The sequence below is a fragment of the Mandrillus leucophaeus genome, unplaced genomic scaffold (assembly GCF_000951045.1).
Source record: "Mandrillus leucophaeus isolate KB7577 unplaced genomic scaffold, Mleu.le_1.0 Scaffold490, whole genome shotgun sequence".
NCBI classification, from domain to species: domain Eukaryota; kingdom Metazoa; phylum Chordata; class Mammalia; order Primates; family Cercopithecidae; genus Mandrillus; species Mandrillus leucophaeus.
In genome coordinates, this window is record NW_012105254.1 from 1,214,413 (window position 1) to 1,225,795 (window position 11,383).

The 11,383-nt window shown below is 45.9% G+C and overlaps 1 protein-coding gene across 1 annotated transcript in view; it reads left to right on the plus strand.

The window, feature by feature from the left end:
* CTPS2 (CTP synthase 2) overlaps positions 1-11,383 on the plus strand; it is a 130,411-nt gene that overhangs the window by 92,488 nt on the left and 26,540 nt on the right. The window contains exon 15 of the mRNA XM_011995551.1: positions 9,156-9,211. Coding sequence (XP_011850941.1) covers positions 9,156-9,211 — 56 coding nt within the window. The remainder of the gene's footprint in view (positions 1-9,155; positions 9,212-11,383) is intronic.

The following is an 11,383-nucleotide window of genomic DNA, read 5'->3' on the forward strand; positions in this document are numbered from 1 at the left end:
TGGTGATGGAGTCTTTCTCTGTTGCCCAGGCTGGAGTGCAGTGGCATGATCTCGGCTCACTGCAACCTCTGCCTCCTGGGTTCAAGCAATTCTCCTATCTCAGCCTCCCAAGTAGCTGGCACTACAGGCGCCTGCCACCATGCCTGGCTAATTTTTGTATTTTTAGTAGAGACGGGTTCACCATATTGGTCAGGCTGGTCTCAAACTTCTGACCTCAGGTGATCCACTCGCCTCAGCCTCTGAAGTGCTGAGATTACAGGCATGAGCCACTGCGCCTGGCCTCAAATTTTTGTAGAGATGGGATCTCTTTGTTGCCCAGGCTGGTCTCAAATTCTTGGCCTCAAGAGATCCTCAATGGCCTTTGGTACACTTTTTCAATAAGGGACCAGATAGTAAATATTTTTGGCTTTGCAGCCATTGTGGTGTGAAAGCAGCTACAGACAAATATCTGAGTGAATGAGCATGGCTGTGTCCCAACAGAGTTTTATTTATGGGTGCCAGAAGTTGATTTCATATCATTTTCACGTGGCATGAAATGTTCTTCTTCATTTTGTCCAGCCATCAACCTAATTTAAAGCTCCCAGATTCTCTATGCCCTCCAAACCAGCACCCAAACAGTTAGGGAGCACTTGCCCTTAGAAGCAGGGGAATGCCACGAGGTGGAAGGGCGCAGAGAAGGCCCACAGGCTCCAGGAGAGAGAGGAGGGAAGAGGTGGGCCTTGAGCATGGGGTTGTACTGTGGGCTCCCTATAGGGAGGTGTATCTGGTCCAGTTAAGAATGCAACACAACGTAGGGCCGGGCGCGTTGGCTTACGCCTGTAATCCCAGCACTTTGGGAGGCCAAGGTTGGCGGATCACCTGAGGTCGGGGGTTTGAGACCAGCCTGACTTACATGGAGAAACCCAGTCTCTACTAAAAATACAAAATTAGCCAAGTGTGGTGGCGCATGCCTGTAATCCCAGCGAGGCAAGAGAATCGCTGGAACCCGGGAGGCAGAGGTTGCAGTGAGCCAAGATTGCGCTATTGCACTCCAGCCTGGCCAACAAGAGTGAAACTCCATCTCAAAAAAAAAAAAAGGAAAAAAAAAAAGAGAGAATGCAACACAACAAACTTGAAGGAATTAGGAGCCCAGGGCAGTGCAGTTTATACAACTGGAGACCAGGACCTGGTGATTTCCAGAGTTCTGTGAAGCTGGCCCTCATCCTCAGAGCAGATGACATGGGGACCGTGAGGTTTGATGCAGGCAGATGACAGCTGGCAGAGGAGGCCAGGGAGAGCTCCTCAGGTTGATGCTGGCAGGAGCATGACACGACTCTGGGATACAAGGCACCAGTGAAGCCTTCTGGACCCGGCAGGTGGAAATGGAATGCTTTAAGAAAAGGCTTCATTCCTTTCAGGGACCTTCTCTGCATTTCCTTATATTAAAGAAGAACTTGACTAAAACGACCAGTTCTGCTTTAATGTAAGGGAAAAAGGGTTTTGTTTGGAAAGAACAGAGGCACGAGGCCGGTTAAAAAGATATTGAGACCCAGTGCTGGGAGTCCCGGTACAGTTTACGGCATTGCAAATGCAGAGTGGTTAAATCTAAAATGTGAAAGAGCTGAAAGAAATGGGGAGAAGTTTTCAGGGGCTAGAAAAATGGCTTTGGCTTTCTTGTCTCTTATCGAAGCACTGATATGGAAAAACAGCTTCTGGCTCCTGGTGTGATTAGATTAGGAAGTTTGAAAAATAAAACCAAAACCAACACTGAACATTTGTGAAACATTAGAGCAGGGGGAAAAAAAAAAAGAAAAACCATGTTAAAAAAAATCCTCGACTGAGTTAATGAGGTAATTTACATAACAATTTAAAAGAGGTCGCCAGGGATTTAGGAACCCTGAGAGTCCATGCCATGGTAATTTGTCATTGTGCTGAGACACAAATTCCAGAGGAGCGTGGCAGGGCTTCGTGAGAGCTGCATACCACTTGGCGAACCTCCCCGCCTGTCCCCAGAGCCCAGGTCCACACTGCAGGGTGGCTGTCTTCTTACTGCTTCTTGCCTTTTACTGGGGAAACCATTCGCTAAAGCGTGTTTGTTAATATGGAGGTTCATAGGTCTGGGACATAGCACCTTTCATCCTAACAACAGATGGCATTGCTGCCCCCTCTCTAGACAAGCACTTGTCCTTATCACTTCACCGAAGGGAACTAGTGGAGTGGTTAAGAGCCCAGCGCCTGAAGCCTCTGCTCACCGGAGGCCCCTTGGGCCTCAGCTCTCAGTCTCTGGCTGTGTGGAGCTACTTACCCTCACCACGCCTCAGTTTCTGCATTTGAAAGACAGAGATAAGAGCGCCGGCCTCATGGGGTTCTTGTGAGGGTTAAATAAATGATATGCGGAGCCCTTAGAACAGTGCCTGGCACAGAAAAGGCACTGTTTAAGTGTGGCTGATGTTTGAGAGCATTGACCTGTGATCTTCTCAAAGCTCGGGGCAAACGTCAGTTAGTGACCTGGCATTAAGAATGAGGTCCCACTAGGGGAGTGGGAGGGAAGAAGAGACTTCCCCTTGCTCTTGCAAGGTTCTTTCTATTCTGTCTTTCTTGGCTGCTAGCTCCCCACCTGTCAATGCATAAGATCTAAGAAAAGAGATGCCAAGAACGAGATAAGAATACTAAATGGAAAACAAATGAAATAAAAGTGATGAAAGGTGGGGTGTGGTGGCTCACGCCTGTAATCCCAGCACTTTGGGAGGCCGAGGTGGGTGAATCACTTGAGCTCAGGAGTTTGAGACCAGCCTGGCCAACATGGAGAAACCTCATCTCTACTAAAAGTACAAAAATTAGCCAGGTGTGGTGGTGCATGCCTGTAATCCCAGCTACTTGAGAGGCTGAGGCAGGAGAATCACTTGAACCCAGGAAGTGGAGGTTGCAGTGAGCCGAGATCACGCCACTGCATTCCGGCCTGGGTGACAGAGTGAGACTCTGTCTTAAAAAACAAAACAAAAACAACAACAACAAAAGTGATGAAAAAGAATGCAATGCTATAATATAGTGTTTAAAGCAAAGACACATTTTTCAACTCAGATGTTTTATACTAGAAAACTGAGATAAAAGCAGATCAGGAAGATAAAATTAGGGAAGGGGAAAGAGTTTAGATACGAAAAGAAATGAAATATTTTATAAAAATTGGAGAAATGACATTCTAAAATTCCAAAGTAAAAAATAAAGGAGAAAGGTAGGAGAAAGTAAAGGAGAAATATAGGAGAACATAAAGGAGAAATGAAGGAGCCAGCTGTGGCTGGCCGCGACTCATTGCTTTCTGAGCACCAGTAATTAAGACGTTCCTCTCATCACCCCTAGGACCCAGCCGCCATTTTGCACAAAAGAAAGGAATCTTAGCAAAGTTAAGTCACTCATCCAGGTCACTTGTTAGAAAGTCATTGAGCTGACTCTGACCACCTCACTGTACCAAACGACTGGACCTTAATCAAAGAGGGGGCGGAAGAACCCAAACAGCTCCCAGAGCTGAGTGCTGCCCTCACTGAGAATCCTGAGAAAAGGTTCTGCAGGTTTCAGGAGTGTCTTGTGGGTGGAGAGCAGGGAGTGCAGAAAGCAAAGAGCCTACCCCAGGCTTCTTCTGAAAGCCAGTCTGAAGCCACGGGTTTAGCTTAAGGATAGACACAAGCGCTGAGTCAGTATTGCACTGAGCATCTAGGCCAGTAGGGCCGGGGAGGGAATGCAGACAGGCAGATGTGAGAAATACCGCAGCTTCAGCTCAACAATCAGCAACAGCTACACTGAGCCTCAGAGTTAGAAAGGCAGTAAGGAGTGATGGGGACTGTGGCAAATCAGCAAGCATGTGCCCCATCAAAGAAGCGACTTCCACAGCTGATAGTTGTATGAAGAACTGTGGATTCGCTGCTGCCAGTCTTCTAAATTTTCAAGAGAATCTGGAAATCTGGGAGTTTTATGTAAAATCTCCTGACTTTTCAATGTTGGCAACTTATTTACATTTTAAAAATATTGTGTGTTTGCCAGCACTCTGCAAGTGAAATACAACAAATATCTGCACCCTGGGAAGCCTCTTAGGATCTTTGAATTAGATAAGCACTGAATTAGATAAGCATCAGCAAATTCTTGCACATACAAGAGAACTCTGGTCCTTAAAATGCCTAAGTAGCAGAAGGCATGGATGCGGCTAGTCTTAAAAGTGAAGTAAGTTAAGACACTGGTGCAAAAAAGAATTTGTGTAAAAGCAAGGCAGTTCTACCAAGAAAAGAGGTAATGAAGCCCAGCAGGTAGTGGTTTTACTTTTGTACCAACGTATTAGATGCTATGGGTGATCGCTTTAGCCCCCTGGAAATAGGAGATATGGCACCTGGGGAAAGGTAAGGATCAGAAGGTATAGAATGGGAGTGGACAGCTATGTGGATGATAGCTTCCCGGGGAGCGAATGTGGGAGAAGAAAAGAGGGTACAGTCTTGGGCAGGGGTCCCCAGTTGAGGATGACGAACAGGTAGATGGGGCAAAAAGTGCCTGGGGGAGCAGAGGTCACAGAAGGGGAAGGGTGGCAGCTGAAGACAGACCTGCTGGATTTTAGAGGGCAGTTCTGTAAAGTCACAGGAACAAAACCCAGGTTGCAAAGGGTGGGAATGGGAGGTTTGAATAAAGGGTGAGTCAGAGCAAGAGGACATCGTGGACAAGAGTGGGGCTGGATGATTTTTGTTTTTTATTTAAAAAAAATTAATTGTGGTAAAATATGCATGACATAAAATTTACCATCTTAACCATTTCCTAGTGTACAGTTCAATTGTGTTAAGTACATTACATTGTTGTACAGTCTCCAGAACTCTTCTCATCTTGCAAAACTGGAAACTATACCCATTAAACAGCAACTCCCCCTTCCCTGACCCCTGGGAAACCACCATTCTATTTTCTTTCTTTCTTTTCTTTTTTTTTTTTTTTTTTTTTGAGACAGAGTCTCGCTTTGTTGCCCAGGCTGGAGTGCAGTGGCACAATCTTGGCTCAGTGCAACCTCTGCCTCCAGGTTCAAGCGATTCTCCTGCCTCAGCCTCCCGAATAGCTGGGATTACAGGCATCCACCACCACGCCCAGCTAATTTTTGTATATTTAGTAGAGATGGGATTTCACCATGTTGGCCAGCCTGGTCTCGAACTCCTGACCTCAAGTGATCTGCCCACCTTGGCCTCCCAAAGCGCTGGGATTACAGGCATGAGCCACCATGCCTGGCCTCTGTTTTCTGTTTCTTTGGGTTTGACTACTCTAGATGATACGGACGGGAGACGGGGAAATACTGGGTAGAAGAGGGCGATTCTCTGGCAAAGGCCCCACCCTCAAGCCTGGAAGCCTGTGGCCCTAAATAAGAACAAGCATTCCTGTTTTCACACCCAAATGTTGCCTTTTGGCCTGCCATGCCCCCTATCCTGTACTATATAAACCCCAAACCCCAGACTCCCTAAGCAGAAAAGCGGTGTGGCAGAGAAGGAGAGAAGAGAAGGAGCATCTGAAAATGGAGAGGAGTTCGGCTGGGGACCATTGGAGAGGAGATCGGCCGCTGGACAGCCAAACTCCAGGGGAAGATCATCTTCCCACTCCATCTCCTTTCCTCCTCCCCATCCATCCTGCTGACAGCCACCTCTACTACTCAATAAAATCCCCGCATTCATCATCCTTCAAGCCCATGCGTGACCTGATTCTTTCTGAATGCCAGACAAGAACCCAGGCACCAAGAAGGCACTGAGCTGGCTAACACTTAAGCCGTCTGTGGACGGCAGAGCTAAAAGAGCACTGTAGCAAGACCACTGGAGTTTCCGTAGTCACAGGCACCTACTCCTAGACGCTACTGTGCAGCCGGAGCCCAAAAGTGTTCACCCTGGATCCTGTACCTGCCCGTCTGTGTGCTCCCTTTCCCATGAGGGGTTTGAGTGCACACAGTGGCTGAACAGATGAGCCACACCCGTGTCGCGCGTCCTGCGAGGGGGGTCAGGGAACTCTGCCGTTTTATCGATGCCTCCTATAAGTGGAATCATACGGTATTTGTCCTTTGATGAGTGGCTTATTTCGCTTAACATATTGTCTTCAAGGTTCATCCATATCGTAGCATGGGACAGGATTTTCTTCCTTTCGAATGCAGAATAATATTCCATTGTGTGACTGGATATGCACATTTTGTTTATCCATTCATCCCTCAGTGAACATTTGGGTTGCTTACACCTTTTAACTTGTGTAGCTTTTTTGGGGGCATATTTTGGCTCTCAAAAGGAGAAAGGAAAAAATTAGGTTCAGTTGCTAGGATTACTCACATGAGGGTAGGCATGGGCAGGACCATTAAAAGGGTAAAAATATATTCTGTATGAAGCAGTATCTACCCAGTAGCAAATTAGAGAAAGGTGGTTTTTGTTTCTGATAACCCTTTTATCCACATTTTTGGTGTCTTTCTGCCTGCATTGGGAGTGCTTTATAGGTCCTAAGACTTCTGTTGGTTTTCTTTCTCTAAAGCTTTGCTGACATTTACTTCTTTTTTTTTTTTTTTTTTTGAGACGGAGTCTCGCTCTGTCGCCCAGGCTGGAGTGCAGTGGCCAGATCTCAGCTCACTGCAAGCTCCGCTTCCCGGGTTCCCGCCATTCTCCTGCCTCAGCCTCCCGAGTAGCTGGGACCACAGGCGCCGCCACCTCGCCCGGCTAATTTTTTGTGTTTTTAGTAGAGACGGGGTTTCGCCGTGTTAGCCAGGATGGTCTCGATCTCCTGACCTTGTGATCCGCCCGTCTCGGCCTCCCAAAGTGCTGGGATTACAGGCTTGAGCCACCGCGCCCGGCCTGACATTTACTTCTTAAGTGAACATTTTATTTTGTCTCCAAAAAGACTAGGACAGAAAGGAAGACTGAGTCACTTTGTTGTTGAGATTTTCCCCCATTCCTAGGATCATTGCATGCCACCTGTGACAGAGGACTGCTCTTAAGAATGTGGTGTGTAATCAAATCAGAATCAATGGTACTGGGGTACCCGGGCCACCCTTCCTTCCTTCCTTCCTTCCTTCCTTCCTTCCTTCCTTCCTTCCTTCCTTCCTTCCTTCTTTCCTTTCTGACAGCATCTCACTCTGTCACCCAGGTTGGCAGGTTGGAGTACAGTGGCGACATCTTGGCTTACTGCAATCTCCACCTTCCAGGTTTAAGTGATTCTTGTGCCCCAGCCTCCTGAGTAGCTGGGATTACAGGTGCGCACCACCACGCTGGGCTAATTTTTGTATTTTTAGTAGAGATGGGGTTTCACCATGTTGGCCAGGCTGGTCTTGAACTCCTGACCTTAAGTGATCCGCCCCCTCTCGGCCTCCCAAAGTGCTCGGATTACAGGTGTGAACCACCGTGCCTGGCCTTCCTGATGCTTCTGTGTTTTCTAACTGTATGTTATTGTGCTTTATTTCCCATTTTTCTTTTAATTTTTATGAAACAATTGTTTTAGTTTATGCTGTCCTGAATGACCCCTGTCAGTGGTATGTTGGCATTCTCTCAGAGGAACTCCCTGCCCCCACTGTCCTCTTTTTTCTAAAATACATACCTTAAATATTCACTATCATTCATATCATCACCAGGGAGCTCAGTCTATATGGACAGAATTGCAAATACAAGTTCAGCTGCGATCATTGATCGTACAAAGTTGTATGAGAATACAACCCTTTTGTGTTTGCTTGATCCAAGTCAAAAGCTCAAACAAGACACAAAGAAAGCGTTTCTTTGGTTTTTCTTGGTTGAAACATCGTGTTCCAGCCTCATGATGTCTTTGAGAGTCTGATAATTCCCTGCCTGTTGAACTGAGCATGGCTCCCGATTCTGTTGGAGTTTGAACATGACTTCCAGCACTGTTATCTTCTTAACCCTTGGCTGTGTACCTGGGGTCTGCGTTTTGAGGGCTGGTGCTGTAGGAAGAGTCTCTGGCCTGCTCAGACTGCTCCAGTGCTGGAACCCACTCGGTTCCTGGGCCATCCTGCTTCTCCACATGCTCCAATGGGGGCATTCATTTTATTATTATTATTATTATTATTATTATTATTATACTTTAAGTTCTAGGGTACATGTGCACAACGTGCAGGTTTGTTACATAGGTATACATGTGCCATGTTTGTTTGCTGCACCCATCAACTCGTCATTTACATTATGTATTTCTCCTAATGCTATCCCTCCCCCAGCCCCCCACCCCCGACAAGCCCTGGTGTGTGATGTTCCCAATGGGGGCATTCTTGAGAGGTTTTGGTGATAGATCTGACTCCTATTCACCTGACAATGAAGTCACTAGGCAGCTCGCTGATCGCTGTGCCCATCGCCACACTGGTCATGCCCAGGGTGCTGCGCTTAGCTGCAGTGCCTCAGCTACGTAGGCATGTTTAGGCAGCTCCCCAGATGATTCTCAGCCACACGCCCCTGGTTAAGAGCTGTTGGCATAGATGTACTATCATTTAATCCACCAGTTCTTCTATTCTTGATGCTCAGCTTGCTTCCAATTGTTTGCTATTAAATAATTCAGCAGTGCACATCTTTGTGGTTAAGTCTTTGTCCTCATTTCTATTTTCTGGGATAAATTCTGAGAAGTCCAATTGTAGGATCATAGGATAGGTACATTTTTAAGCTGGGGTACATTTTGAATGTGGCCAGTACCGTGTGAAAATCTGGAGGGGGCTGGTGGAGTGGAGAAAGCATTGGGCCAGGTGTGAGGAAGCCTGGGCTCAAGAACAGGCTCTGCTGCCCAGCAGGGCAGGGCTTTGGGCAAGTCCCTTCCCTGTCCCCAGTTTTGTTTTCTTCCTTTATAAATGAGCCTCATTACAAGTCTGCACTGAAGCGATAGTGCAGACATAACCGTCTCTTGGTCCCGCAGACAGGTGTATATAAGGAGGGCAGATCTGCTGGATTCCATGGTGGACTTGTGTAGCATCTGGCTTCCTTTTATGCAATGGTGATGGTTTACTTGAGAATTGCTTCAGGGTTTCAAAGAAGCTATCGCCATCTTCCACTAGAAAAGAAGAAAATCTAGATGACTATGTGGAGTCTATTAGTTCGTTTTTAGTCCTCTGATAGATAGCGATCCAAGCACCTTCCTCCACAAAGTGTCATGGATGTGCTTATAAAGCTGCTTACTCTAATATTAATCTCACTCTTGTATCTTTACAGGGAAACTTTATGGTGATGTTCCTTTTGTAGAAGAAAGACACAGACATCGGTTCGAGGTACGGCTTTCATGCTGAATTACTGGGGAATATGGATGCTTAGTGTGAGGAACCCAGTGATTACAAGCTGAGCCTCTGGAAAAGGTGTCCAGCCTGGTGGTATTCACAGGGCTCAGAGAGAGCCAAATTTCCCACAGTCTCCCACTTCCAGAGGAGATGGACGGTGAGGGGCGGGGAGGGGGTAGGGGGTGGAGACTCTCATCTTTTTGGCTTTCCAAAGGTAAAATCTTTACGTACCTGCACACGGGGCCTATCAATGCCCTTTGTTACTCTAACTGCCATCTTCTAAATCATGATAAGGCCGTCATTTCTTATCCTTAGCCCCCACCCTTTATTTTGCCAGGTTTGTGGAAAAGAGGACTTGAATCTTCTGAGAAGGATCCAAGTGCCTTTTGGGATGGGGGTGCATCCCTGGGTATCAGGGGGTGATTGGTTTGAGAACCTCTTTGGAAATTTACATTAAGCTTGAGGCTTAGCGTCACATAACTAAAAGGAGTTAATTGTTGAGGTTGCCACATGAGAAACAGGTTTCTCGAAATGTAGATCGTCTATGCCAGGATTAATGAGTGTGTCAGTTATGATGCATTTGACTGTGAAGAACAGAATCCCTGCTCGTTATCACTCAAACCAGCCTAAACATTAAGGAAATTTGTTATCTCAGCCACCAGGTAGTCCAGAGGCTGGGCAGGCTCCAGGCATGGTACAACCAGGGCTCCTGTTGTCTCTGTGGTTATCTCAGCCCTACCCTTGTCTGTGTGTCTGCTTCGTCCTTTAGCTGGTCTCCCTCATGGTTCCCAGGTGGCTGCCAGCAGCATCTGGGACAACAGGCATCTCTCCAGACAGGGAAATCGACTTAGATTACCTGCCCACCTGTGAACTAGTAGCCATTTTCAGGGCAATGCTGAACATCAGTGGCTTAAACCTGGGTTCTTGCAATATTCATCTTCCAAGAGAGCTGGGTTTATTATGTTTGGCTTAGACCAGTTAGAACCAGTTTCTGAAATGGGACAGATGGCGTTTCCTGGTCCATATAGGGGTGAAGTGGATACCAGGACAAGCCTAGGGCTCTGTTTTGAAGGAGGACTTGTGGGAATCAATGCTGATTAGGCAATGAACAGTGTCACTATGACCAAGGAACATATTTTGGTATGTGTAGGACATTTTTGGTCTTATTTCCATTGGGAACGGGCCCAACTGGTGGGATAAAAATTATTGAGCTACTTTGCCTAAGTGGCAATGAGAAGGTGCAAGAACTGCTATGTACACAATAGCATAGCCATTCATTCATTCACACCTATTTTGCATCTGGTATGCATTGGAGATAGAAAGGGGAAAGACAGACATGGTCTCCCTCTTGTTAGGGGAGGACAAAAAATAGATAACATAGTAATTACAGATTAAATCATGTATTGGATAAGGGACTTGTATCTAAAATATATGAAGAGCTCATACAACTCAATAATGAATACTTGCAAATGATATGAATAGATATTTCTTCAAAGAAACTATACAAATGACCAATAAGCACATGAAAAGAAGACCAACAATCATTAGTGATCAGGGAAACGCTTATTGAAACCACAAAAAGACACCACTTCACACTCACTAAGCTGACTATAATCAAACACAGACAATAATAACAAGTAGTGGAGAGGATGTGGGCTAACTGGAACCTTCATGCATTGCTGGTTGGAATGGAATATATTTCAGCCCCTTTGGAAAACCATCTGGAAGTATCTCAAAAGGTTAGATATAAGAATTACCATATGACCCAGCAGTTCCACTCCTAGATATATACCCAAGAGAAATGAAAATGTATGTCCACACAAAAACCTGTATCTGAATGATCATAGCAGCAATATTCATAATAGCCAAAAGGCAGAAACAACTCAAATGTCTGCCAACTGGTGAATAGATAAGCAAAATGTGGTGTATTCATTCAATGGAGTATTATTCAGCCATAGAAGGAAATCAAGTACTGATTTATGCTACAACATAGATAAACCTTGAAAACATCATGCTGAGTGAAAGAAGCCAGACACAAAAGCCTACATATGTGAAAAAGGTAATTTATAGATTCATTGCCATCCCCATTAAGCTACCAATGAGTTTCTTCACAGAATTGGAAAAAACTACTTTAAAGTTCATATGGAACCAAAAAAGAGCCCACAT